Source organism: Entelurus aequoreus, linkage group LG15 (assembly GCF_033978785.1).
Source record: "Entelurus aequoreus isolate RoL-2023_Sb linkage group LG15, RoL_Eaeq_v1.1, whole genome shotgun sequence".
Taxonomy (NCBI): domain Eukaryota; kingdom Metazoa; phylum Chordata; class Actinopteri; order Syngnathiformes; family Syngnathidae; genus Entelurus; species Entelurus aequoreus.
In genome coordinates, this window is record NC_084745.1 from 7,410,139 (window position 1) to 7,437,638 (window position 27,500).

Genomic DNA, 27,500 nt, shown 5'->3' on the forward strand with positions numbered 1-27,500 from the left:
CTATGTGTCATACGTGATCATTTCGCGATATTGCCATATTTTTGCTGAAAGGATTTAGCATAGAACAACGACGATAAAGTTCGCAACTTTTGGTCTCTGATAAAAAAAAAGCCTTGCCCCTACCGGAAGTAGCGTGACGTAGTCAGTTGTTCACCTCCTCATATTTTCCTATTGTTTTCAACGCAGCTAGAGCGATTCGGACCGAGAAAGCGACGATTACCCCATTAATTTGAGCGAGGATGAAAGATTTGTGGATGAGGAACGTTAGAGTGACGGACTAGAATGCAGTGAAAGACATATCTTTTTTCGCTCTGACCGTAACTTAGGTACAAGCTGGCTCATTGGATTCCACACTCTCTCCTTTTTCTATTGTGGATCACGGATTTGTATTTTAAACCACCTCGGATACTATATCCTCTTGAAAATGAGAGTCGAGAACGCGAAATGGACATTCACAGTGACTTTTATCTCCACGACAATACATCGGCGAAGCTCTTTAGCTACTGAGCTAACGTGATAGCATCGGGCTCAAATGCAGATAGAAACAAAATAAATAAACCCCTGACTGGAAGGATAGACAGAAGATCAACAATACTATTAAACCATGGACATGTAACTACACGGTTAATAATTCTCAGCCTGGCAAAGCTTAACAATGCTGTTGCTAACGACGCTGAAGCTAACTTAGCAACTTAGCAACCGGACCTCACAGAGCTATGATAAAAACATTAGCGCTCCACCTACGCCAGCCAGCCCTCATCTGCTCATCAACACCCGTGCTCACCTGCGTTCCAGCGATCGACGGCGCGACGAAGGACTTCACCCGATCACAGATGCGGTCGGCGGCTAGCATCGGCTAGCGCGTCTGCTATCCAAGTAAGTCCTCCTTGTTGTGTTGCTACAGCCAGCCGCTAATACACAGATCCCACCTACAACTTTCTTCTTTGCAATCTCCATTGTTCATTAAACAAATTGCAAAAGATTCACCAACACAGATGTCCAGAATACTGTGGAATTATGAAATGAAAACAGAGCTTGTTGTATTGGCCTCAATGGGGGAGCCATACCTCTGTTTTACTGGCTACGTCACGCGCATACGTCATATCCAAAGGAGTTTTCAACCGGAAGTTTAGCGGGAAATTTAAAATTGCACTTTATAAGTTAACCCGGCCGTATTGGCATGTGTTGCAATGTTAAGATTTCATCATTGATGTATAAACTATCAGACTGTGTGGTCGCTAGTAGTGGCTTTCAGTAGGCCTTTAAACTCTACTATTATCCGATAATGCAGCAATTATCTTACATTCCAAACATTTTTTGTTGAAACAAAAATAAACCGTTATGTATTTGCTTAACTTAGGATTTCAAAACAAGAAATACATCAAATTGTACACTGTAAAAATTTATTTTACAAGAAAATCTGGCAGTTTGGTCGCCAGAATTTTGCTGTAAAAAAAACTTAGCAGCCTACACTGTCAAGTTAAGTTAAAGTTAAAGTACCAATGATTGTCACACACACACTAGGTGTGGTGAAATTTGTCCTCTGCATTCGACCCATCCCCTTGTTCACCCCCTGGGAGGTGAGGGGAGCAGTGAGTAGCAGCGGTGCTGCGCCCAAGAATCATTTTTGGTGATTTAACCCCCAATTCCAACCCTTGATGCTGAATTTGGGTAGCGGCGGGTGTATATTGTAGCGTCCCGGAAGAGTTAGTGCTGCAGGGGGTTCTGGATATTTGTTCTGTTGTGTTTATGTTGTGTTACGGTGCGGATGTTCTCCCGAAATGTGTTTGTCATTCTTGTTTGGTGTGGGTTCACAGTGTGGCGCATATTTGTAACAGTGTTAAAGTTGTTTATACGGTCACCCTCAGTGTGACCTGTATGGCTGTTGACCAAGTATGACTTGCATTCACTTGTGTGTGTGTGAAAAGCCGTAGATATTATGTGACGGGACCGGCACGCAAAGGCAGTGCCTTTAAGGTTTATTGGCGCTCTGTACTTCTCCCTACGTCCGTGTACACGGCGGCGTTTTAAAAAGTCATACATTTTACTTTTTGAAACCGATACCGATAATTTTGAAACCGATACCGATAATTTCCGATATTACATTTTGAAGAATTTATCGGCCGATAATATCGGCAGTCCGATATTATCGGACATCTCTAATAATATGTCTTACCTTATACACACACCATAATAATACTCCTATGTTGAAGCACAGTACAATCCATCAAGCGGTGCGGCTTCATAGCTTACCAAAGTCCTACTAAAACATTTTGATAGATTTTTGAGCGACGTGTGTAATGTTCTATATTTTCAATAAATGATGGAACATATAACATTTTCGTGTTGTTTACTTGAGTTATATTGCAGTCTACACAGATCTCTTATGTGTGACTGCCATCAAATTGCAGTCTACACGTATCTCTTATGTGTGACTGCCATCTTCTGGTCACACTTATTATTTCACCATGTACCAAACACAATAGCTTCGAGGTCGGTAAGCACAACCAAAAGTATTCCGTACATTAGGCGCACTGTCGAGTTTAGAGAAAATGAAAGGATTTTAAGTGCGCCTTACAAACCGAAAAATACGGTAAGTTGATTGTAAACGTCTCGTTGCCGTGAGGGTTCTCCTGAGTCCGAAAGATCTTCCGTGAGCCCGGTAGACAGTTCGAATACAGTCTTTTTATTTTGCCACAACGGTCTGTATTGCTTTTCAGCAGTCTGTTTTAGGCGTGTGTCTCTCGCCCTCTCTCCAGCTCCCAACTCCCACCCCGTGTCTCGTCCCGGCTGCTGCTAATAAAGGCGACAGGTGATTAGATAACAAGGCCCACCCGGGCCATCTACTCCCCTGTCGCTGTCTTCGAGGCCGGTCCTTGCACACCCCGTTCCGCGGCAGGCCTGCAGGCCACGCCCCCCCCTCCTCCACATTGATTTTCGACACTTGGCACAAAACATTCTCTCTCTTTCCATCGTCTGTCAGCGATCGCCTCCTTCTGACCGTGGTGTGGCATTTTTGCATAACTGTGCCAGTATGCACCGACATTCCAAAAAATATAGACACCTACAGTGGCCACAAAGCAGTTGTCCTCCTGCTTGTGTGTTCTAACATACATTCTGCATACCGTATTTCCTTGAATAGCCGCAGGGGCGCTAATTAATTTAAAACCTCTTCTCACTCCTGCGCTTACCAAAAGCATGCGGGATGGGCAAGCATGCGCTAATTATTTTAAAACCTCTTCTCACTCCGGCGCTTACCTTATCATGAAAAGCACATTTAATTAAAAAAAAACGTTATTATGGTCTTACCTTTACTTATAAATGATGTCCATGTGCAGCTGCTTCTGATCAAAGGCAGTCTTCCTTATCTTTCTTCAGTTTTAAAAGTCTCTGGAGATATTCCTTTAATTATTACCTCCTGCTTCGATTGAAAGTCCAGTTTAGAAAACTGTTTTATTTTAGATATGTAATCCTCCATGTTAAAAGTGCAAGCAAATGATTGCTGCTCACGCTTCCTGCTTGTTGTCTTCTTCTGCAGCACCGGTCTTCTGCAGTATTGGTAGTCGCAAGAAGGATCACTAGCGCCCTCTACCACCAGGAGGCGTGAGTCATTTAATGACTCATATTTGACCCGGCGGAAGTGCCAAGCATGCGCTAATTATTTTGCGAAACGAGTTTGACCCGGCTGTAATTCTAGGCAGGCGAATACTATATTCCCGGCGGCAATTCAAGGAAATACGGTAGTCCTGAAGACAAACACAAAATGGATTGCGCTTTCCATTTTGCTCATTTAGGAGAAGCAATCTTCTGCTCACGAGTTTAGTACGTCAGCTTTGTGTGCTATCATGTCTGCGCAGGTTTTACTAAAGGCAAACCTTTGGTAGACCCCAAGCATCTTTCAAAAACCGTTGGCCCAGACTGGTGTGGGACTTAGCGTGAGCTCACCGAGACCAATGGTGAAGTAGGAACTGCTGGGAGGAATGACTCGCACGTCGCGGGAAGACGACGTTACGTTTTTCAACTCCAGCGTTGTCTAGAAAAGGAGAAGACGGGACCGAAAGTGTCGTTGACGTCATTTCAAAATCGAATGTAGCCTCGGCATACCTCGTACACGCGGCCCACGCTGTAGGTGGTAAAGACCACCAGCTCGGGTCTTGGCAGGAAGACTTGAACCGGATTCTCTTCGAGGCTTCAAAGAGTACGAAACATTTCCTCGTCAACGTCTTGTCAGCGTCATGTTTGAATAAGAGTGTACCTTTCCTCCTCCATCTCTTTCTTCCCCCCCTTGCAGCGGATGAGGGAAGCGCTCCCCCTCTGCTGGGCTCTTGGGGAAAGGAAGCGCGGGTTCTGGAGGGTGCGTTGCCGGTTTTTCATCTTCTGGAGTTTTTCGAAGCCCTCAGCCCGGTCCTTGGCAGTGGGCTCGCCCTTCCACTTTGGTGGAGGTTTGTCCTGGAGGTGATCGGAGGACAGAGAATGAGATTGATTTGTAAGATTACTGTCTGAATAATTGTATATAAGTTATCACACAACTTTGTGTTCCGTGGAGTTCAGGTCCCCTGCGAGAAGACAAAAGCGGTCTTTCATCTTATCAAGCAAAAGCCTTGTAAAACTCCACTGTGTGCAATTCAAGATTCAAGATTCAAGATGATTTATTGTCAATTCTTAACATGCACAAGACACATAAGAACTGAAAAGTACATTTTCGGCACAGTCCCACTAAGAGCAGACATACGTTACAGGGAGACAAGACGAGACCGCCGACGGAGCAGCCATTTTTACGGCGCTCCTTAAAAAAAAGGTGGGAAAAAGGTGATATTGGGAAAAAGGAGAAAGTGTGGAATCCAATGAGCCCTTGTACCTAAGTTACAGTCAGAGCGAAAAAAGATACGTCCTGCACTGCACTCTAGTCCTTCACTCTCACGTTCCTCATCCACGAATCTTTCATCTTCGCTCAAATTAATGGGGTAATCGTCGCTTTCTCGGTCCGAATCGCTCTCGCTGCATTGTAAACAATGGGGAAATGTGAGGAGCCTTTCAACCTGTGACGTCACGCTACTTCCGGTACAGGCAAGGCTTTTTTATCAGCGACCAAAACTTTATCGTTGATGTTCTCTACTAAATCCTTTCAGCAAAAATATGGCAATATCGCAAAATGATCAAGTATGACACATAGAATGGATCTGCTATCCCCGTTTAAATTTTAAAAAATAATTTCAGTAGGCCTTTAAAGACGTGCAGGCAGCAGCTCACACATTCTCATACTTTCTATAAACATCCAGGAGGAAATTATGTCAGCCATCTTGAAAAATGTCTCAACTATAATCTACGTGAAGGAGCCCACAGTTGTTTTTATAGAAATGTTGACAATATTTCAGGAGGAAACCTTAAAATGTTTTCAAACCATAAAGTGTTATAAAATGATGTAGATGAGTTATCGTGATGTAGAGAAATGACATATTTGAACGATTATTATTTTGAAATAAAACGTTGATGCTCTTCTTGGACAAAACATAATAAATGTGTTTGATGTTTTTTCATGCTGAATTAAAACACAACATCAAACATTATGTCACTACTGGTTCCTAAAAAAATCATGTTCAAAAAACAACTTAAAGCCTTGTTTACCGACATATAATATTCCTGTTTAAATTACTTTTACTGTAAATAAATATCACTAATAATCGGCATCGGCCCAAAAAAAAAATCGGTCGATCTCCAACACCAACTCTCACCTCGTTGGACGTCATCTTGCACTTGGAGGCCACTGAGCTACAATCCAGAGTCTGGTTGGGCTCGGACTCGTTCTTCATCTTCCTCAGGGCGCCACAAGCGTCCTGCATCTGGTCAGCCTGTGTGCGCATGGTGAAGGCCACGGTCGGTCTGGTGAGATCCGGCTTTACTTGAGAGGAAAACGGACAAAACGAGAGCTCAGGAGCAAAATAAGACTTGACCTCGACCTTTAAAAAAAGTGACAGGAGGTCAAAAGTACCGACTGCTGGAGCCTTCATTTGTATCTTCTGTGGTGTTATATAATCCATAGGCGAAAGCAGGTTGTTGGTTTGGATCAGACTTTCATCAATGTGCCAGATGAAGGCTGACCTGACTGAAAGACAGAAAAGAAGTCAAGCGTGGTTATATATAGTGTCATGTATACAGTCGTGGTCAAAAGTGTAAGTACACTTGTAAAGAACATCATGTCATGGCTGTCTTGAGTTTCCAATCATTTCTACAATTCTTATTTTGTTGTGATGTAGTGATTGGAGCACATACTTGTTGGTCACAAAAACATTCATGAAGTTTGTTTCTTTTATGAATTTATTATGGGTCTACTGAAAATGTGCTGGGTCAAAAGTATACATACAGCAATGTTCATATTTGCTTACATGTCCCTTGGCAAGTTTCACTGCAATAAGGTGCTTTTGGTAGCCATCCACAAGCTTCTGCTTGCATTGTTGACCACTCCTCTTGACACAATTGGTGCAGTTCAGCTAAATTTGTTGGTTTTCTGACATGGACTTGTTTCTTCAGCATTGTCCACACGTTTAAGTCAGGACTTTGGGAAGGTAATTCTAAAACCTTCATTCTAGCCTGATTTAGCCATTCCTTGACCACTTTTGACGTGTGTTTGGGGTCATTGTCCTGTTGGAACACCCAACTGCGCCCAAGACCCAACCTCTGGGCTGATGATTTTAGCTTGTCCTGAAGAATTACTCAGTGGCATAGTGGTTAGAGTGTCCGCCCTGAGATCGGTAGGTTGTGAGTTCAAACCCAGCCGAGTCATACTAAAGATTATAAAAATGGGACCCATTACCTCCCTGCTTGGCACTCAGCATCAAGGGTTGGAATTGGGGGTTTAAACACCAAAAATTATTCCAGGGCTCGGCACCACTGCTGCCCACTGCTCCCCTCACCTCCCAGGGGTTGAACAAGGGGATGGGTCAAATGCAGAAGACAAATGTCACCACACCTAGTGTGTGTGTGACAATCATTGGTACTTTAACTTAACTTAATCCTCCTTTTTCATTGTCCCATTTAAAGCACCAGTTCCATTGGCAGCAACACAGGCCCACAGCATAATACTACCACCACCATGCTTGACGGTAGGAATGGTGTTCCTGGGATTAAAGGCCTCACCTTTTCTCCTCCAAACATATCGCTGGGTATTGTGGCCAAACAGCAAAATTTTTGTTTCATCTGACCACAGAACTTTCCTTCAGAAGGTCTTATCTTTGTCCACGTGATGTCAGATGAAACAAAAATTGAGCTGTGTGGCCACAATAATGCCAATGGAACTGGTGCTTTACAGAGAGTAAATGGGACAATGAAAAAGGACAAGCTAAAATCATCAAACCCGGAGGTTGGGTCTTGGGCACAGTTGGGTGTTCCAACAGGACAATGACCCCACACACACGTCAAAAGTGGTCAAGGAATGGCTAAATCAGGCTAGAATGAAGGTTTTAGAATGGCCTTCCCAAAGTCCTGACTTAAACGGGTGGACAATGCTGAAGAAACAAGTCCATGTCAGAAAAGCAACACATTTAGCGGAACTGCAGCAATTTTGTGGTCAAAAATGCAAGCAGAAGCTTGTGGATGGCTACCAAAAGCGCCTTATTGTAGTGAAACTTGCCAAGGGACATGTAAGCAAATATTAACATTGCTGTATGTATACTTTTGACCCAGCACATTTTCAGTAGACCCATAATAAATTCACAAAAGAAGCACAAACTTCATAAATGTTTTTTGTGACCAACAAGTATGTGCTCCAATCACTCTATCACAAAAAAATAAGAGTTGTACAAAAGATTGGAAACTCAAGACAGCCATGACATGATGTTCTTTACAAGTGTATGTACACTTATGACCACGACTGTACACATGCACACATGTGTGGTGTCTTCCACGGTTGGTTCAACGTAGACACACCTCAGAATGTATTACACGCACGCACTTCTGAATGCATGGGTTTGTGCTGAAAATGTCATTTCTTTTGCGATGACATGAGAGAGCTTCTTCTTCTTCTTCAAACACGACAGAAAAGAGTGAAAAGGTTTGCGCTTAACACACCTGTTGGGAGAGCCTGGAAATTCTGGACGTCTCTGAACTCCTCCTTCATCCTCTCCAAGGCCCGTCTCTCTGTGGCGGCCGCCCGAGCCCGGGCCTGGATGATGTGCCGCTCCAGCACGTTTGCCTCGTTTATGCAACGGTTGTATTCGGAACGGACCTGCGACATCGGGACAGGTTCATGTGATCATCCCATATCATCCTTTCATGGCGCAGAGTTTGACGGACCTGTTGGAGCTCTGCAATATGTCTGGTGTGGAAGCTGCTTCTCCCCTTGGTCTTGATTAGGTTGCACGGGGTGACTTGTTTGTAAAGGTCCTTGAAGATGCTCGCCAACACTGGAGAAATATCCTGGAAGGGATGGAAGGAAGATGGTAAGGTCAAGCCCAAAACCAGTCATACACTTTGCAAATTGAGTTACTTTAAATCAGGGGTGTCCAAACTTTTTCCACTGAGGGCCGCAACATGAAAAATTAAAGCATCTTGATATTTTTCATTTTCAAAACCAATACAATATACATTTTTTTTTTTTTTTTTAACCTTCGGGACTTTCCTTACGGTTTGTCTCGGGTACCCACAATGGTATAAGGCAGGGGTCGGCAACCCAAAATGTTGAAAGAGCCATATTGGACCAAAAATACAAAAACAAATCTGTCTGGAGCCGCAAAAAATTAAAAGCCATATTACATGTGTCATGAGATATAAATGTAATTAAGAGGACTTAAAGGAAACTAAATGACCTCAAATATAGCTACAAATGATGTACATATCGCTAGCCTAAATAGCATGTTAGCATCGATTAGCTTGCAGTCATGCAGTGACCAAATATGTCTGATTAGCACTCCACACAAGTCAATAACATCAACAAAACTCACCTTTGTGCATTCACGCACAACGTTAAAAGTGTGGTGGACAAAAATGAGACAGAAAAAGAAGTGGCATAAAACACGTCCTAAAAAGTCGGAGAAAGTTATACATGTAAACAAACTATACGGTGAGTTCAAGGACCGCCAAAATAAGTAGGACAAAAGGGGGCTCGCCAAATACTCGAATCAGTGAAGCATGTTTAATATAAACAGTGTGCTTTATAACAATTAGGGAGGTTTGTGTCATGTTTGTCCTCCTACAGAAACCATACTAGAACAAAAAAATAGATTTTTTTTCCCCTCGTCTTTTTCCATTCTTCATACATTTTTGAAAAATCTCCAGAGAGCCACAAGGCGGCGCTAAAGAGCCGCGGGTTGCCGACCCCCGGTATAAGGCACTAAAAGGTTACACGTCCGTCCGCACGTACAAAAATATAAATATATATTTTTATTTATCTAACGCTTAAATCTCTAGATCATGGGTGCCAAACTCTGGCCCGTGGGCCAAATTTGGCCCGCCGTGTAATTTCACTTGGCCCTTGAGGCAATATCAAATTAACACTAAAGCTGGACCGCCGATTATATATTGCTGCGGTGCCACGGTAACACCGCATTCACCGCTACTTCTAATACTTGCCAACCCTCCCGGGAATGACTCCAGCACTCCTCCCGAATACATTTTTTCTTCAGCGAGTCAAGCGAGTGCTGGCCCAGTTTCATGTCATGTGCGGTTTCTGCACCCACACACAACTGAATGCAACGCATACTTCATCAACAGCGATACAGGTTACACTGACGGTAGCCAAATAAAAAACTTTTAACACTGTTAGAAATATACGCCACACTGTGAATCCACACCAAACACATTTCGGGAGAACATCCGCACCGTAACACAACATAAACACAACAGAACAAATACCCAGAACCCTTTTCAGCACTAAATCTTCCGGGACGCTACAAGGTGTGTGTGTGTGTGTGGGGGGGGGGGGGGGGGGGGGGGTTGGTGGTAGCGGGGGTGTATTTTGTAGCGTCCCGAAAGAGTTAGTGCTGCAAAGGATTCTGGGTATTTGTACAGTTGTGTTTATGTTGTGTTACGGTGCGGATGTCCTCCCGAAAAGTGTTTGTCATTCTTGTTTGGTGTGGGTTCACAGTGTGGCGTATTTTTCTAACAGTGTTAAAGTTTTTTATACTGGCACCCTCAGTGTAACCTGTATCGCTGTTGATGAAGTATGCGTTGCATTCACTCGTGTATGCGCACCGAAGCCGCACATATCTTGTGACTGGGTCTGAATGATGTTAGAATTGGGTGGACGAGATATAATGACTGTTGAACACCTTCGTTCGATAATGAAGGTTGCCTCAGCTCAAAGCCTGAGCCCCGACATTAATGAACTAGCATCCAAGAAAATATGTCAGGTATCTGGCTTGGGTACATCAGATTAGATCAGTGTGTTGCAAACTGAGCAGTTTAAAGTCCTGAATGGTTTTAATATTCATTGTTATTTTATTTTCAAATTTATTAGCCTGTGGAAAAAGTTAATGTTGATATTTACCTCAGAAGGCTGCAAATAGAAAAGAGGCATTCAATTTTTATTTAAATTGTATTTGATATGCCATTGATATTTCTTAATTATTATTATTATTATTTGAAACTCGATTTTGCATGTCACTATAAAGTTATATAAGCCTTGCTTGTTCAATATTCAATGCAAAACTTGTTTGGGTCCCTATTAAAAGGTTAATTTGTTCAACCTTGGCCCGCGGCTTTGTTCAGTTTGAAATTTTGGCCCACTCTGTATTTGAGTTTGACACCCCTGCTCTAGATCAACTTCAAATATATTTGTCAATGTAAAGTTACACAATTTTTGTGTTTAAAGCTTTTTTTTTGGCAAAGAAAACCCCCATTTTAATGGCAAACACACAAAATATGCAATATATCTGTCAGAAAAATGGTATGTAAATTATCAAAAAACTTTCCGTTCTGAGTTCCCAATGAACAGACAAGAGGCTGTCTTTGTTGCACCAAGCAAAGGCTTGGAAAATTCCATTGTGTACGATGGGAGGAGACGGGAGGGGGTTATCTATTGTCATCCAATACCTGCCCAGGCTAAAGCCAGGACCAGCCCAAGCCCGAGGCATGTTTTTCTTTTGTGTTAATTGTGCCCGAAAACAATGACTGTTTACACACTCCCCATTCTTTTGGAAGCATGTGTTGTTGTGTAAACATTGAATATCCAAATAAAGGAGGGGAAGTCAACCTTTTTCGTCAGAGCGTGGGTGACACTGTAAGAGGTTACAGGTTGACACGTTTCTCCTCAATTGAGTCAAATTTGAATTCTGCCTCTGTTTGATTCTATGCTTCTTGTCTTGTTTAATAGATGTCATCAGCGTTTGAACTTGACAATATCCTTCCAAAAAAACGTTTAAGTGTAATAATTGATGTGAAGTAATTGGAGCCTTAAATAGGTCAATAATTCATAACATTGATTTGAATTAATTATTATTTTTTGAGCAAAAACAAATATTGGTCTTTCAAAAAGGTACACTCATAGAAGTGTTAAAATAAGTCAAATATTATATGTAATTTATTTTTACCTTCAACACTTAAATCTCTAGATCAACTTCAGATCTATTTGTTGAATTTAATTTTTTTTATTTCCAATTTGTTTGCTTTATGCCCTTTTTCTCAAAGAAAACTGTTTTTATATGGCAAACACAAAATATGCAATATTTCCCCAAAAAAATATTTCAAAGAGGAATATTTGATGTGAAGTAATTGTAGCCTTAATTATATCAATAATTCATAACAACATTGATTTTAATTCATTATTATTTTTTGAGCATTTATTTTTATTTTTAATATTGGTGTTTCAAAAGGGCCCACTCATATAAGTGTTAAAAATAAGTCAAATATATGTATTTTTTTTCACCTCCAACACTTAAATTTTCTAGATTAACTTCAGATCTATTTGTTGAATTCAAGTTTTGTTTTTTGTTTTTTTCCCATTTGTTTGCTGTATGCCCTTTTTGTCAAAGAAAACTGTTTTTATATGACAAACACACAAAATATGCAATATTTCCCCCCAAAAAAAATTCAAAGAAGAATATTTGATATGAAGTAATTGAAGCCTTGAATTGGTCAATAATTCATAACATTGATTGTAATGCATTATTATTTTTTGAGCTATGAGTTTAAAACATTTTTTTTTTTAATATTGGTGTTTCAAAAAGGCCCACTAATAAAAGTGTTAAAAATAAGTCAAATATTATATGATTTTTTTTTTATCTTCAACACTAAAATTTCTACATCAACTTCAGAACTATTAGTTGAATTCAAGTTTTTATAAAAAAAATTGTTTCCATTTGCCTTTTTTTCAAAGAAAACTGTTTTTATATGACAAACACACAAAATATGCAATATTTCCCCAAAAATATTTCAAAGTAGAATATTTGATGTGAAGTAATTGTAACCTTAAATAGGTCAATAATTCATAACAACATTGATTTTAATGCATTATTATTTTTTGGGCAATGAGTTTAAAAAATATATTGGTCTTTCAAAAGGGTCCACTCATAGAAGTGAAAAAATAAGTCATATATTATGTTGTTGTTTTTTTTACCTTCAACACTAAAATCTCTAGATTAACTTCAAATCTATTTGTCAATATGTTATGTTTTATGCTTTTTTTTTGGCAACGAAAAACCCAATTTGTATGGCAAACACACCAAATATGCAATATATCCCTCCACAAAAAATTCTAAGTGTAATATTTGATGTAAAGTAATCGGAACCTAAAATAGGTCAATAATTCATAACGTCAATAATCCGTAACAACATTGATTCATTAATCATTAATATTTTTTGAGCAATGAGTTTTAAAAACAAATTTTGGTCTTTCAGAAGGGCCCACTCATAGAAGTGTTAGAAATAAGTCAAATATATGTTGTTGTTTTTTTACCTTCAACATTAAAATCTCTAGATCAACTTCAGATCTATTTGTTGAATTCAAGTTTGGTTTTTTGTTTTATTTCCCATGTGTTTGCTTTATGCCCTTTTTGTCAAAGAAAACTGTTTTTGTATGACAAACACACAAAATATGCAATATTTCCCCCAAAAAATATTTCAAAGAGGAATATTTGATGCCTTGAATTTTTTGAGCAGTTTTTATTCTTAATATTGGTGTTTCAAATAGGCCCACTCATAAAAGTGTCAAAAAAAGGTCAAATATTATATGATTATTTTTTTTATCTTCAACACTAAAATTTCTAGATCAACTTCAGATCTATTAGTTGAATTCAAGTTTTTATAAAAAATTGTTTCCATTTCCCTTTTTTGTCAAAGAAAACTGTTTTTATATGGCAAACACACAAAATATGCAATATTTTCCCCAAAAATATTTCAAAGTAGAATATTTGATGTGAAGTAATTGTAACCTTAAATAGGTCAATAATTCATAACAACATTGATTTTAATGCATTATTATTTTTTGAGCTATGAGTTTAAAAAAAAATATTGGTCTTTCAATAGGGTCCACTCATAGAAGTGAAAAAATAAGTCATATATTATGTTTTGTTTTTTTTTACCTTCAACACTTAAATCTCTAGATTAACTTCAAATCTATTTGTCAATATGTTGTTTTATGCTTTTTTTTGGCAACGAAAAACCCAATTTTTATGGCAAACACACAAAATATGGAATATATCCCTCTACAAAAAATTCTAAGTGTAATATTTGATGTAAAGTGATTGGAGCCTAAAATAGGTCAATAATTCATAACATCAATAATCTGTAACAACATTGATTCGTTAATCATTAATATGTTTTGAGCAATGAGTTTTAAAAACAAATTTTGGTCTTTCAGAAGGGCCCACTCATAGAAGTGTTAGAAATAAGTCAAATATATATATTTTTTTTTTTACCTTCAACATTAAAATCTCTAGATCAACTTCAGGGGCCGTACTTATCAAGCTTCTTAGAATTACTCCTAAGAAGTCTGCTAAGAGTTGACTTAAGAGTAAATAAATTATTCGCTGAAAGCTGCACTTAAAAGTTAGTTATCAAGCGTCTTACTCACACTTTCAGCGAAGTGTAAGACTGAATCTTAAGTGTCACACTCAGAGCTGAATTACGACATTACTATGTGCCGTAAACGGAATTTTAGGTGACGTCATTTCTGTGTCCATAGAAATGACCAATCACGGGAGGGAATCCGTTGTCTAAGAATAAAGAAATATCTTGGAAATATTTAAGTGGACAATGGGAGTGTATATTTTGACAATAAACTACAAAATAATACAAACAAACTAGTCCCCGCCGGCACTCACGCTACCGCTCCCTCTCTTCTATCGCCCACACACTCACTGACGTCACTCACCTCACGGCCACACACATACGCTACTGTCATAACATTTTCTTTCCAATTCATTAATTAGGCAACTAATTTGAAACTGGTGTGGGTGGCTCTATATATACTAGCCCACTGCAGACACATGCAGAAATCAACAAGGAATCGAAAAGTATTAAATCTGTGACAAAAATAATATCCGCTCTGTCTAAACGATACCGTTTGATCAGCTGCTCGTCATCAAAAAAAACAAAAAACATTGTTCCGTTCCCTGAAAATTCGCGCACGTCTCTCTCGCCTCAGTGCCATCCCCTGCTGGCAACTCCTAACCACTTAAGACACCTCTGAAGGTCTCTTAAATATCGTGGAGAGTAGGAGTGGTTCTTAGACTTAAGAACGTTGATAAAAAGCTTTTATTCTTAAGTTTGAGAGTAGGACTAAATTTCGCAAATTCTCAGGACTTAAGTGTAAAATGGCACTCTAAGAAGCTTGATAAGTACGGCCCCAGATCTATTTGTTGAATTCAATTTATTTATTATTTTTTTCCAATTTGTTTGCTTTATGCCCTTCTTGTCAAATAAAACTGTTTTTATATGACAAACACACAAAATATGCAATATTTTCCCCAAAAAATATTTCAAAGAGGAATATTTGATGTGAAGTAATGAAGCCTTGAATTTTATTTATTTTTATTTTTTTAATATTGGTGTTTCAAAAAGGCCCACTCGTAAAAGAGTTAAAAAAAGGTGAAATATTATATGATTTTTTTTTCAACACTAAAATTTCTAGATCAACTTCAGATCTATTAGTTGAATCCAAGTTTTTTATAAAAAATTGTTTCCATTTCCCTTTTTTGTCAAAGAAAACTGTTTTTATATGGCAAACACGCAAAATATGCAATATTTTCCCCAAAAATATTTCAAAGTAGAATACTTGATGTGAAGTAATTGTAGCCTTAAATAGATCAATAATTCATAACAATATTGATTGTAATGCATTATTTTTTGAGCAGTTTTTTTTTTTTTAATATTGGTGTTTCAAAAGACTTAGACTTAGACTTCCTTTTTATTGTCATTCAAATTTGAACTTTACAGCACAGATAAGAACGAAATTTCGTTACATAAGCTCATGGTAGTGCAGGATAAAAAAAGCAATAAGGTGCATATATAAATAAATAAATATATATAAATAATATATAAATATATATATAAAATAAATAAATATATATATAAATATATATAAATAAATAAATAAATAGATTACTGTACAGATAAATATATTGCACTTTTTCACATGCGTCCATGTTTATGGATGAATGTTATATTGTCTTTTTTATTCCAGCGAGTTAATCCATTTTGGGGGGAGTTGAGGGGATAATTTAATTATGATGCGTTCAAGAGTCTTACTGCCTGAGGGAAGAAGCTGTTACAGAACCTGGAGGTTCTGCTTCGGAGGCTGCGGAACCTCTTTCTAGGGCACACTCATAGAAGTGTTAAAAATAAGTCATATATTATATGTAATGTTTTAACCTTCAACACTTAAATCTCATCAGATCTTTTTGTTGAATTCAAGTTTAAAAAAAAAAAAGTTTTCCCATTTGTTTGCTCTATGCCTTTTTTTGTCTAAGAAAACTATTTTTATAACGGCAAACACACAAAATATGCAATATTTTACCCCAAAAAATATTTTAAACTTGGTCAATAATTCATAAAACTTTGATTTTTATTTTTATTTATGGAAACATTTTTGAGCAATGACAGCTTTAAGAAGAAAAAAACAGCCTTTGTGTTATTTGTGTCAACATTACAACTTGTTCTCGTTACATTTCACCTGTTTGCTCTTTTCGTCCACTTTTTTTATGTTTTTCTTTTTTTTTTATAGTATTTTTAGAATGTACCATGGGCCTCAAAAATGTACCTGCGGACCAGAAATGGCCCCTTGAGCTGCCCATTGGACATCCCCGTTTTAAATCAGCCACAAAGTTTTCTCTTTCATACCAAAACGACACAGGAGTTTCATCATTGCAGAAAAACAAGTTTGATCAGCTGTCATTTTACGTTTGAACAACAAAACGTTAAATCAATATTTGCCAAGGGAATAAATCATTTCAGGCTCGACTTTGTGTGTGCGTGTGTGTACTTTTTACCTGTGATTTAGGGGAGGCGGCTGTGTGACTGTCCATTGACGGATCACAATGTGACCCTTGGGGCTCCTGCGGCTCCTGCAGCATGACTGACGCTGCTGCTCACTGCTCCCCTCACCTCCCAGGGGGGTGGAACAAGGGGAGAGTGTGTGACTATCAGTGGTACTTTAACTTTAAGTCTCAAATGTACACAACATACACCTAAATTACTATTTGGGCTAATTTAGTCCACGTATTAGACTTGATTTTAAGTTAGGTGGGCGCCAAACATGTGTGGTTTCTTACATCCGGAGTAAACTATGACGTCACAAGGCCCGTCACCGGTTGTTATGACGACTGCCGCGACTGTACATTCGTCTAATAACCTGCACCAAGAGGCGCTTGTAGTGTAAACTTGTAACAATGTTTCAATGACTTGGTTCGAAACAATTACATTTTGATGTCAGTAGTTCTAAATTATACTTATTTTCTGTACCTACCGCCTCTGGCGCAATGCATTGTGGGATATCCCAGTGTGTATACACATGTGTATACATATCCTAATCGTACTTAACCGGTGTTTTGCTCGTTGTGGTAGCCTGAGTAAAGTACGAATCAACACAAAATGCGACCTTGAACAAGGGAGAGCTACCAAAAGACGGATTGAAAGCGTAAACGTTTCGAATTGTAGGCCGATGCTACTTGCTAATGCTAACCTAGCGGACGTCACCTGGCAGCCATTTTTTTCATGTGTTAAGTTGCCATGACAACGAGTACGGCAAGCGACGAGGAATCAAACACCTGGCCCTTATTCTCCACTGAGCAAATATTTAAAAAGACAATACACAGTTTAATGATTGGGTTTGACTTAAACTGGTATTATTATCCGACTATTTTTTTTATTTTTAACAACACTACAATATCCAATCCAATCGATCCAATCCACTTTATTTATATAGCACATTTAAACAACAAAAATGTTTCCAAAGTGCTGCACAACAATATTAAAAACAATAATCAAATATTATCCTTAGCTCCACCAATGACTGAATATAAACAAAAAATAAATAAATATAGAACCAATATAAAAACAATATAAAAATAAATATGATTAAAAACGATTTTAAAGGGAAAAACCAATTAAAACAGTAAATAGAAATCAAAATGTATTTAAAAAAAAACACAGAGGACAACAGAGGACAGAGGACCACACAACTCACATAGTGTTAAAAGCCAAAGAATAAAAGTGGGTCTTAAGACGAGACTTAAAACACTATAGAGCAGACCTGGGCAAATTAAGGCCCGGGGGCCACATGCGGCCCGTTGAGTTTTTCAATCTGGCACGCCGGACATTCCCAAATATTTTTTTTAGATCTTTAAGATGGAAAGTGTAGCTACCATTATGATGAGCAGTGATGTTTTCTAATGACCGTAAGTCTTCAACTATACAAAGTATTTCAATGGTTGGAATCTGCGCTTTTGCATGATATACTAGTTACTATGGTAATCTAATGAGTTACTATGGTCATCTAATGAGTTACTATGGTCATCTAATTAGTTACTATGGTCATCTAATGAGTTACTATGGTAATCTAATGAGTTACTATGGTCATCTAATTAGTTACTATGGTCATCTAATGAGTTACTATGGTCATCTAATGAGTTACTATGGTAATCTAATGAGTTACTATGGTCATCTAATGAGTTACTATGGTCATCAACGTCACAGCAGCTCAGACGAGGCACCAAGCAGTGTGGGCGGGAAGCGTTTCCACAGACGCGGAAGGAGATTTTCACAACAAAGTTCTAAAGCTTAGTGATGTATAGAATATAATAGAATAAAAAGTACTTTATTGATACCTGGGGGGAATTCAGCAAATATCAGCTATATCAGATTGTAGGTGGGTTTATTTTGTACCCTTCGCGTTCATATTTCACTGTTTGTTGCATTTTTGTTGCGTTTCACTTGATTGTAAAATATGTCGATCGAAAGGGGGTGTGACGTTCATATTTTGTCAATATTCAGTGTTTTATCGTTCATAGAAAACTTCAAAATTCCATTACGTTTTTTAAGGCGGTCTGTCATAACGTTTTTAGCATTCAATCAGACATTATTGTGAGGTTTTGTATTAGTGTTCCTAAAAATAGATATACCGGGCCCCAGACACATTTTTTTTTTCTAAATGTGGCCCCCGAGTCAAAATAATTGCCCAGGCCTGATATAGAGTTAGGATTTACGGCTCTTAGAATAAAATAGTATTTTCTTTATTGCCGGCCTTTGAGGAGACGTTCAAAAGGCTGGCTCGTTATTATAGTCATTTTAGTTTTGTAGTGAAAATCGAAATAATTTATTTACACAAATTTCATTCCATTTGGTTGAATTTATTTTGAAATATTGGCTTTAATTTATACACACATATATTTACACATACACACATATATATATATACACACCTACATACAAATGCATATATATATATATATATATGCACACATATACATATATACACACACATATATACACATACTGTACAAATACTGTGTATACACTTACATATATACACATACATATAGACACGTTCATATATATATATTTTTTTTTTATTGAGAGAGAGATATATATATAAATATATATATATATATATATATATATATATATATATATATATATATATATATATATATATATATATATATATATATATATATATTTACAGCATGTATATAAAACAATGGAGGGATTTGAAAGCAACTAGGGTACCTCCATTAGCCGCATCTTGCAAGCGTTTTTTAATCATTAGAATCCTAAAAAAAAAAACAGACATGTGTGTTCTATTCTCTTTAATTCTCCTCCTCCTCGTCACCTTACAGTAGTGTAAATGTCAAGCAGGCCCCTTCATATCAGGAACACCTAACCTGTTTGGTCACCTCGCAGGTACAATCAGAGGGGAAACTATCAGCAATAAAACCTGCTGGTGTTGTCATGCAGGTGTGGCCTTGGATTCCTTGTCTTCATGAATGTCAAATGGTCAAGTAAGAACGGCACCGGGTTTTGTTTTGGAAGTGGAACTCCCTTTAGTCGCTGCACACGTACGTGTGTGTGAAAAAGGGAAGAAAAAGGCAAAAACAGGCCCAAATGTGGAAAAATGTCAAAAATGGTCAAAAATCCCTCCCCGGGAGGGAGTTCTACATTGAAAAAAATGTGAAAAATACCCCCGGGATGACTCACAGGTGACACGGGAAGAAAAAGGCAAAAACAGGCCAAAATGGAAAAATGCAGAAAATGGTCAAAAATCCCTTCCCCGGGAGTGATTTCCACAGGTCCCGGTAAGAGCCAAAATAAGAAAAATGTCAAAAATACATGACTCACAGACGACCCGGGAAGAAAAAGGCAAAAACAGGCTAAAGTGTGGAAAAATGCTGAAAATTGTCAAAATGAGAAAAACGTCAAAAATACCCCCGAGATGACTCACAGGCGACCCGGGAAGAAAAAGGCAAAAACAGGCCAAAAGGTGGAAAAATGCTGAAAATGGTCAAAATGAGAACATTTTCAAAAATACCCCCGGGATTAATCACAGCCGACCAGGGAAGAAAAAGGCAAAAACAGGCCAAAATGTGGAACAATGCAGAAAATTGTAAAAAGGAGAAAAAGGATGGACTTCTACATTGAAAAAACTGTCAAAAATACCCCCGGGATGACTCACAGGTGACACGGGAAGAAAAAGGCAAAAACAGGCCAAAATGGAAAAATGCAGAAAATGGTCAAAAATCCCTCCCCGGGAGTGATTTCCACAGGTCCCGGTAAGAGCCAAAATAAGAAAAATGTCAAAAATACATGACTCACAGACGACCCGGGAAGAAAAAGGCAAAAACAGGCTAAAGTGTGGAAAAATGCTGAAAATGGTCAAAATGAGAAAAACGTCAAAAATACTCCCGAGATGACTCGCAGGCGACCCGGGAAGAAAAAGGCAAAAACAGGCCAAAATGTGGAAAAATGCTGAAAATGGTCAAAATGAGAACATTTTCAAAAATACCCCCGGGATGAATCACAGCCAACCCGGGAAGAAAAAGGCAAAAACAGGCCAAAATGTGGAACAATGCAGAAAATTGTAAAAATGAGAAAAATGTCAAAAATACCCCCGGGATAACTCACAGGCGACCCGGGAAGAAAAAGGCAAAAACAGGTCAAAACGGAAAAATGCAGAAAATGGTCAAAAATCCCTCCCCAGGAGTGAGTTTCACAAGCCTCAGGAAGAGCCAAAATGAGAAGACCCGGGAAGAAAAAGGCAAAAACAGTCCAAAATGTGGAAAAATGCAGAAAATTGTAAACATTTTAAAAATGCCGAAAATACCCCTGGGATAATCACATAATACGACATGAGAAGAAATAGGCAAGAACAGGCCAAAATGTAGAAAAATGCTGAAAATGGTCAAAATGAGAAAAATGTCAAAAATACCCATGGGATGACTCACAGGCGACCCGGGAAGAAAAAGGCAAAAACAGGCCAAAATGGAAAAATGCAGAAAATGGTCAAAAATCCCTTCCCCGGGAGTGATTTCCAAAGAGCCAAAATGAGAAAAATGTCAAAAATACATGACTCACAGGCGACCCGGGAAGAAAAAGGCAAAAACAGGCTAAAGTGTGGAAAAATGCTGAAAATGGTCAAAATGAGAAAAAGGTCAAAAATACCCCCGAATAACCCAACATTGTAGTGAGCATAACTCATCTTTTGTGTTAAGTAAATTCAACCCAAAAGTTGGGTTATGAATCAACCAACATTGAGTTAGTATAACTCAATTTTTGGATTAAATAATTCAACCCAATAGTTGGGTTTGGAATAACCCAACATTGTAGTGAGCATAACTCAGTTTTCGTGTTAAGTAAATTCAACCCAATAGTTGGGTTATGAACCAACCAACATTGAGTTAGCGTAACTCAACTTTTGGGTTAAACAATTCAACCCAATAGTTGGGTTTGGAATAACCCAACATTGTAGTGAGGATAACTCAGTTTTTGTGTTCAGTAAATTCAACCCGATAGTTGGGTTATGAACCAACCAACATTGAGTTAGCTTAACTCAATGTTTGGATTAAATAATTCAACCCAATAGTTGGGTTTGGAATAACCCAACATTGTAGTGAGCATAACTCAGCTTTTGTGTTAAATAAATTCAACCCAATAGTTGGGTTATGAATCAACCAACATTGAGTTAGCGTAACTCAACTTTTGGGTTAAACAATTCAACCCAATAGTTGGGTTTGGAATAACCCAACATTGTAGTGAGCATAACTCAGCTTTTGTGTTAAGTAAATTCAACCCAATAGTTGGGTTATGAACCAACCAACATTGAGTTAGCATAACTCAACTTTTGGGTTAAATAATCCAACCCAATAGTTGGGTTAGGAATAACCCAACATTGTAGTGAGCGTAACTCTGCTTTTGTGTTTAATACATTCAACCCAATAGTTGGGTTATGAATCAACCAACCAACATTGAGTTAGCATAACTCAACTTTTGGTTTAAACAATTCAACCCAATAGTTGGGTTTGGAATAACCCAACATTGTAGTGAGCATAACTCAGTTTTTGTGTTGAATAAATTCAACCCAATAGTTGGGTTATGAATCAACCAACATTGAGTTAGCATAACCCAACTTTTGGGTTAAATAATACATCCCAATTGTTTTGTGGGGGAATAACACAACATTGAGTTTTCTTACCTCAAATTTTTGGTTCAATAATTCAACGCAAAAGTTGGGTTGAAAAAATTAACCCAAAATGTTGAACCCATATTATGGGTTTGTCATTTTCTGAACCAGCAGTTGGGTTGAAATTGGGGTATTTATTAACCCAACATTTTTTAGTGTGTAGGTTAAAAACATCTAATCAAATGGATTTGTGGGTTTAGATTGCACAAAGAAATATTTATTGACTGTAACGAGCAGCCACAACTGCAATTTGTCCCTCGGTGAAAACGAGTTTGACTCCCCCGGTGTGTTAATGTCAAGTTATGAAGTAAGGTGTCAAAAGACGAGGGGGCGGGGCCAAACCGCACCTTTGGATCTAAAGAGTCCCAACACAAACACGGGCCTTTAAGCTGGGCTGCAGACCCGAACCCGGATCCGTACCCGCATTGAGTGGAGTAGGAAATGGTGACAACGTTCACCTTTATCCAGACTTGCACCAAAAGTCAACGACTCGGTACGAGCTCGCCTCTTCTAAAGAGAACTTCCACAGTCCTACTAGCCAGGATCCTAGTCCACAAGGACCCTCAGGCCTGTGGCTTTGTTGCCTTCGGCCGCCATGTCGGAATGCGAGTGTCACGGTGCCAGAGAATTCCATGCAGTCTGGGCGCGTGCATGAGCGCACTCGTCGGACCGGTGGGGCGGTGGGTGTGGCCTGCACCCGCACCACGGAGAGAGCGCGCTCGGACGTGGGGACAAGTGAAGTCCTGCCGCTGCCCCGTGGAACAGGACGAGTTTTTTGGTGGGATTGTGGACTTTCAGCCCCGGCACACGTTTGGAGTGAAGGCGGAATGGAGGCCAACGGCTTGGCTGAGAAGAGCGGTGAGTCTCAGATTTACTACACCACTCTTGACTGTAAACGCACCTTCACCACATCATTGAACCTCAGCTTCTCACACTGTTGTTACCAAGTAGCACTTAACTCTCCAACTACCAGTAGTGTAGTAGACCTAAGTACTCATTAAGTACCACCATGATGAATACATTAAAGTACAGTAGCGTAGTAGACCTAAGTATTCATTAAGTACCCCCATAATGACAACATTAAAATACAGTAGTGTAGTAGACCTAAGTATTCATTAAGTACCACCATGATGACAACATTAAAGTACAGTAGTGTAGTAGACCTAAGTATTCATTAAGTACCACCATAATGACAACATTAAAATACAGTAGTGTAGGAGACCTAAGTATTCATTAAGTACCACCATGATGACAACATTAAAATACAGTAGTGTAGTAGACCTAAGTATTCATTAAGTACCACCATAATGACAACATTAAAGTACAGTAGTTCCAAATAATACATCGCAAGAATGGGTTTGAATCAAGAGTCGATTCTGAATCGTTATGTACCCAAAGATTCACACCCCTTCTGATTATGAAACCAAAGTGTTGCTGTAGCTTGTTTAGTAGTCACATGTTCAACTTCTTTAGTAACACTAGTGGTGTTCCTCAAGGTTCCATCTTAGGTCCTGTCTTTTTCACCGTTTGGTAGTAGTAACACACACCTTCATAACAATATGTAATATGTACAATATACACACTAAGTATATATATATAATGTAGTAACAGACACCTTCATAAGAATATGTAATATGTACAATATACACACTAAGTATATATATATAATGTAGTAACAGACACCTTCATAAGAATATGTAATATGTACAATATACACACTGCATGTATATATATATAATGTAGTAACAGACACCTTTATAACAATATGTAATATGTACTACATACACACTGCAAGTATATACATAATGTAGTAACAGACACCTTCATACCAATATGTAATATGTACAATATACACACTGCAAGTACATATATAATGTAGTAACACACACCTTCATAACAATATGTAATATGTACAATATACACACTGCATGTATATATATAATGTAGTAACAGACACCTTCATAACAATATGTAATATGTACTATATACACACTGCAAGTATATATATAATGTAGTAACAGACACCTTCATAACAATATGTAATATGTACAATATACACACTGCAAGTATATATATCATGTAGTAACAGACACCTTCATACCAATATGTAATATGTACAATATACACACTGCAAGTATATATATAATGTAGTAACACACACCTTCATAACAATATGTAATATGTACAATATACACACTGCATGTATATATATATAATGTAGTAACAGACACCTTTATAACAATATGTAATATGTACTACATACACACTGCAAGTATATACATAATGTAGTAACACACACCTTCATAACAATATGTAATATGTACAATATACACACTGCAAGTATATATATAATGTAGTAACAGACACCTTCATAACAATATGTAATATGTACAATATACACACTGCAAGTACATATATAATGTAGTAACACACACCTTCATAACAATATGTAATATGTACAATATACACACTGCATGTATATATATAATGTAGTAACAGACACCTTCATAACAATATGTAATATGTACAATATACACACTGCAAGTATATATATAATGTAGTAACAGACACCTTCATAATAATATGTAATATGTACAATATACACACTGCAAGTATATACATAATGTAGTAACACACACCTTCATAACAATATGTAATATGTACAATATACACACTGCAAGTATATATATAATGTAGTAACAGACACCTTCATAATAATATGTAATATGTACAATATACACACTGCAAGTATATATATAATGTAGTAACAGACACCTTCATAACAATATGTAATATGTACAATATACACACTGCAAGTATATATATAATGTAGTAACAGACACCTTCATAATAATATGTAATATGTACAATATACACACTGCAAGTATATATATAATGTAGTAAGACACCTTCATAACAATATGTAATATGTACAATATACACGCTGCAAGTATATATATAATGTAGTAACAGACACCTTCATAACAATATGTAATATGTACAATATACACGCTGCAAGTATATATATAATGTAGTAACAGACACCTTCATAACAATATGTAATATGTACAATATACACGCTGCAAGTATATATATAATGTAGTAACAGACACCTTCATAACAATATGTAATATGTACAATGTACACACTGCAAGTATATATATAATGTAGTAACAGACACCTTCATAACAATATGTAATATGTACAATGTACACACTGCAAGTATATATATAATGTAGTAACAGACACCTTCATAACAATATGTAATATGTACAATATACACGCTGCAAGTATATGTATAATGTAGTAACAGACACCTTAATAATAATATGTAATATGTACAATATACACACTGCAAGTATATATATAATGTAGTAACAGACACCTTCATAACAATATGTAATATGTACAATATACACGCTGCAAGTATATATATAATGTAGTAACAGACACCTTCATAACAATATGTAATATGTACAATGTACACACTGCAAGTATATATATAATGTAGTAACAGACACCTTCATAACAATATGTAATATGTACAATGTACACACTGCAAGTATATATATAATGTAGTAACAGACACCTTCATACCAATATGTAATATGTACAATATACACACTGCAAGTATATATATAATGTAGTAACACACACCTTCATAACAATATGTAATATGTACAATATACACACTAAGTATATATATAATGTAGTAACAGACACCTTCATAACAATATGTAATATGTACAATATACACACTGCAAGTATATATATAATGTAGTAACAGACACCTTCATAATAATATGTAATATGTACAATATACACGCTGCAAGTATATATATAATGTAGTAACAGACACCTTCATAAACATATGTAATATGTACAATATACACGCTGCAAGTATATATATAATGTAGTAACAGACACCTTCATAATAATATGTAATATGTACAATATACACACTGCAAGTATATATATAATGTAGTAACAGACACCTTCATAACAATATGTAATATGTACAATATACACGCTGCAAGTATATATATAATGTAGTAACAGACACCTTCATAACAATATGTAATATGTACAATGTACACACTGCAAGTATATATATAATGTAGTAACAGACACCTTCATACCAATATGTAATATGTACAATATACACACTGCAAGTATATATATAATGTAGTAACACACACCTTCATAACAATATGTAATATGTACAATATACACACTAAGTATATATATAATGTAGTAACAGACACCTTCATAACAATATGTAATATGTACTATATACACACTGCAAGTATATATGTAATGTAGTAACAGACACCTTCATAACAATATGTAATATGTACAATATACACACTGCAAGTATATATATAATGTAGTAACAGACACCTTCATAACAATATGTAATATGTACAATATACACACTGCAAGTACATATATAATGTAGTAACAGACACCTTCATAACAATATGTAATATGTACAATATACACACTGCAAGTATATATACAGTATAATGTAGTAACAGACACCTTCATAACAATGTGTAATATGTACAATATACACACTGCAGGTATATATACAGTATAATGTAGTAACAGACACCTTCATAACAATGTGTACTATGTACAATATACACACTGCAAGTATATATATATAATGTAGTAACACACACCTTCATAACAATATGTAATATGTTTTGTATTATTTTATTTATTATTTTGATATACTCTCGGCACAAATAAACGCCGCTTTTCCAACGCAGAGTCTGAATCGAGGCGTAGACCTAATGTTGTGGCCGGTGAATCTTTTGTTATTGGTCTTCAAGATATGTATTTTTATACATATTTAATAATCGTATTCAAACCACAAGACGTGTTGGAAAAATGTCCATCACAAATCATCATAAATGGCAAACGGATCTGACTTGTATCGCACTTTTTAACGTCATAGTACGACCACTTTCACCTACTTACGTGTCATATTCTCTTTATATTGGATTGATGAAGCGCTTTTCACAGATAGAAATCATAAAGTGCTGAACAAAACATCGGTGAATTACAACAACAATTACGTGAAAACAACGTCACCATGAAAACAATGAAAAGAGTACATTAGAAAATAAAACAACAACACCCACATATTCATTCTCAATTAAGGCGGGACTGGATGCTGCATGAGGCTGTGGCTGAGCCAATCAGTGAGCACGATACTGATGATACTATAATGTTGACATTTTGACCTCTTTAAGCCATCGATTTGCTTGGAAATGTTTCATCTAAACCAGGGGTCACCAACCTTTTTGAAAGCAAGAGCTACTTCTTGGGTAGTGATTAATGCGAAGGGCTACCAGTTTGATACACACTTAAATAAATTGCCAGAAATAGC

The 27,500-nt window shown here is 37.2% G+C and overlaps 2 protein-coding genes across 3 annotated transcripts in view; one reads left to right on the forward strand and one right to left on the reverse strand.

Moving 5' to 3' along the window:
* The window catches only part of dlec1 (DLEC1 cilia and flagella associated protein), a 71,242-nt gene extending 54,122 nt beyond the window's left edge, over positions 1-17,120 (reverse strand). The window contains exons 1-8 of the mRNA XM_062020659.1: positions 16,419-17,120; positions 8,290-8,412; positions 8,065-8,221; positions 5,990-6,103; positions 5,733-5,899; positions 4,256-4,449; positions 4,105-4,189; positions 3,946-4,033 (exon numbers count right to left, since the gene is read on the reverse strand). Coding sequence (XP_061876643.1) covers positions 3,946-4,033; positions 4,105-4,189; positions 4,256-4,449; positions 5,733-5,899; positions 5,990-6,103; positions 8,065-8,221; positions 8,290-8,412; positions 16,419-16,502 — 1,012 coding nt within the window. The 5' untranslated portion in view covers positions 16,503-17,120. The remainder of the gene's footprint in view (positions 1-3,945; positions 4,034-4,104; positions 4,190-4,255; positions 4,450-5,732; positions 5,900-5,989; positions 6,104-8,064; positions 8,222-8,289; positions 8,413-16,418) is intronic.
* A 5,388-nt stretch (positions 17,121-22,508) lies between these two features.
* plcd1a (phospholipase C, delta 1a) overlaps positions 22,509-27,500 on the forward strand; it is a 74,723-nt gene continuing 69,731 nt past the window's right edge. The window contains exon 1 of one of the 2 annotated variants that reach the window (XM_062020665.1): positions 22,509-22,960. In XM_062020665.1, coding sequence (XP_061876649.1) covers positions 22,735-22,960 — 226 coding nt within the window. In that variant the 5' untranslated portion in view covers positions 22,509-22,734. The remainder of the gene's footprint in view (positions 22,961-27,500) is intronic. The other variant, XM_062020666.1, reaches the window with a different exon arrangement.